This window comes from Myotis myotis, unplaced genomic scaffold, assembly GCF_014108235.1.
Source record: "Myotis myotis isolate mMyoMyo1 unplaced genomic scaffold, mMyoMyo1.p scaffold_m19_p_17, whole genome shotgun sequence".
NCBI lineage: Eukaryota > Metazoa > Chordata > Mammalia > Chiroptera > Vespertilionidae > Myotis > Myotis myotis.
This window is the reverse complement of record NW_023416321.1, coordinates 33,610,275-33,612,635: the sequence shown is the minus strand read 5'-3', so window position 1 is coordinate 33,612,635 and position 2,361 is coordinate 33,610,275. Positions and strand designations below refer to the sequence as shown.

General features: G+C 61.5%; 1 protein-coding gene across 1 annotated transcript; it reads left to right on the top strand.

The window, feature by feature from the left end:
* The first annotated feature begins 1,443 nt into the window (after nucleotides 1–1,443).
* Nucleotides 1,444–2,112, top strand: BHLHA9 (basic helix-loop-helix family member a9). The gene has a single exon (XM_036339721.1). It carries the CDS (start codon nucleotides 1,444–1,446, stop codon nucleotides 2,110–2,112), a length of 669 nt encoding a protein of 222 aa, XP_036195614.1.
* The last annotated feature ends 249 nt before the right edge of the window (nucleotides 2,113–2,361 follow it).

Below are 2,361 nucleotides of genomic sequence, written 5' to 3'. Positions count from 1 at the left end.
GAGAGGAATAGAGAGTTAGAAACATCGATGAGAGAGAAACATCGATGAGAGAGAAACATCGATCAGCTGCCTCCTGCACACCCCCTCCAGGGGATGTGCCCGCAATCAAGGTACATGCCCTTGACTGGAATCGAACCTGGGACCCTTCAGTCCGCAGGCCGACGCTTTATCCACTGAGCCAAACCAGTCAGGGCTCATTCACTTTTTAATTCCGCAGGTATTTCTGGGATACAACCCCAGAAATACAAACATCCTTAGTCTAGTAGGCAAGACAGACAATAAAACTAAGAATCACACAAATAAATACATGGATTTGTTTCCCAGTGCCCAGGTCTTTTCCTCTGTGGAGTAATTCACAGTTTGAAATAAGGGGCTTAATGGCATATTGGCAGATGGAAGGGAACCTGGTACCCTCCCGCTGACTCCACAGCCGGCCGTGGCATTTGGCGGCATTTGGATCGTGGCTGGGAATGAGACCCATCTTGGGGCTCCAAATGACTCTCTGGGGATGCCTGAAATCCCACGGGGGCCTTATCTAGGATTAAGCTTTATTCTTCTTCTGAGACCCTGTCTAAAATCCAAATCCCCAGGGGGTGGGGGTGGCAGGTGGGTTCACCAAGTCCATAACTCAGTGCTGTGTCATGAGACAAGGCTGCCCAAAAGATGCCCCTGATGGTACCACGGGGGATGCAGAGGGCCACGGGACAGTCTTCTCCATCCCCCCCTGCTGGTGACTCAGTCTAGCTCTGCCTGCAGAAAGGAGAGCCCCAGGGAGGGCGGGGCGGGTAAGGTCTAACCAAAACCGGAACCCAGAATCCCACAGCCTCCCTGCCAGCTGGACAAGCCAGGAATTCCAGGCGCATCTTACCCGCAGGGCCCGCTGTATCAGATCTGCCCCTCCTTTATTGTTCCTGCGGGACAGTCCTGTCCCCCCATATCAGCTCCGTAGTTGCCCATGGGACTTGACAAGAACTTTAAAGGTTCTTGAAACACATTAAGTACCCTTGTGCCCCTATCTGCTCTCCTGCTTAGAGGCCAAATTAGGCATTCTATTGGGGTGGTGTGGAGTGGAGGAAGAAATGGAGCCCAGCTACCCCAGAAGGGCCCTGGAGAGAGGCAGGTAAGTTCTCCCTGGTGGCTGGGGCACTGTCCCGGGCGGGCAAGGCGGGCTGGTCCCCTCATACAAGAATCTGCATGCTTCCTTGCTTCCTTCCTCTTGGTCCCTCCCTCACCAACCTACCTGGAGGCAGGTAATAAAGCAGGAGGAGGGAGATGGATGGATGGGGAGGGCGGAGAGCCACGTGGTGCCATAAAGCCCAGCTAACGAGCCCGTCCGGGGAGTGTCCAGCCTGCCGGAGCCAAGGCTCGGAGTGGGACTGCTAAGCGTGTGAACCGGAGCCAGAGCCGGAGCCGGAGCCGGAGAAGCAAGGCCTGGAGAAGGCCATGCACCGAGGCGCGGCAGGACCAGGCCTCAGGGGCCTAAAGGGGGCCGAGGGCTCTGTCAAGGACTTGGGGGGCTCTGGCCTGGAGGCCGGGAAGGATTTTGGGGTGCTGAGGGAGAATGGCGCCCCCCGCGGCCTGGGCGAGGCAGAGGAGGTGCCCAGCAGTAAAAAGCGCGCCCGGCCGGTGCGGTCCAAGGCGCGGCGCGTGGCGGCCAACGTGCGGGAGCGCAAGCGCATCCTGGATTACAACGAGGCTTTCAACGCGCTGCGCAGGGCGCTGCGGCACGACCTGGGCGGCAAGAGGCTCTCCAAGATCGCCACGCTGCGCAGGGCCATCCACCGCATCACGGCGCTCTCCCTGGTCCTGCGCGCCAGCCCCGCGCCCCGCTGGCCCTGCGGGCACCTGGAGTGCCGCCGCCAGGCTGAGCGCGCGGGGTCCGCCGGGGACGCGGGCTCCAGTCCGCAGCGGCCGGCGCCCACGCCCGCAGGGCTCTTCGCACCGCGCTGTGCCTCGTGCTCCCCGCACACGCCCCTGGGGCGGCCAGGGCCCGAGGCGCCGGGCTTGGCTCAGGCTTCCGCGGGAAGCTGGCGCTGGTGTCCCCGGGCGCCGTTGGCCTGGCCGCTGGGCCACCCGCGGGCGGGCTCCGGGCTGGGCTACCCGCACCCCTGACCTTCCCTCACAGCGCCGGGACTGGTGGAGGGAGGAGCCAAGGTCGGGATGACTACGGAAGAGAAGACTGCAAAAAGCCAAAACAAAACCCAGCGAGACTGCGCTGAGCCTGCGGGGAAAGGAGGCTTGGCCAGTGGGAAGGAACTGAGCCTGGGGCTGCGCGCCCTGCCGGCTCTTCCTGGCATTTGGACCTGATGAACTCTTGCTGGGAAGTGACTTTTGTGTCCCTGCGCCTCTGACTCCCGTTCT

What these genes read in the sequence shown, in the direction of transcription:
- BHLHA9 (XM_036339721.1), top strand. Translation starts at nt 1,444, where the DNA reads ATGCACCGAGGCGCGGCAGGACCAGGCCTCAGGGGCCTAAAGGGGGCC.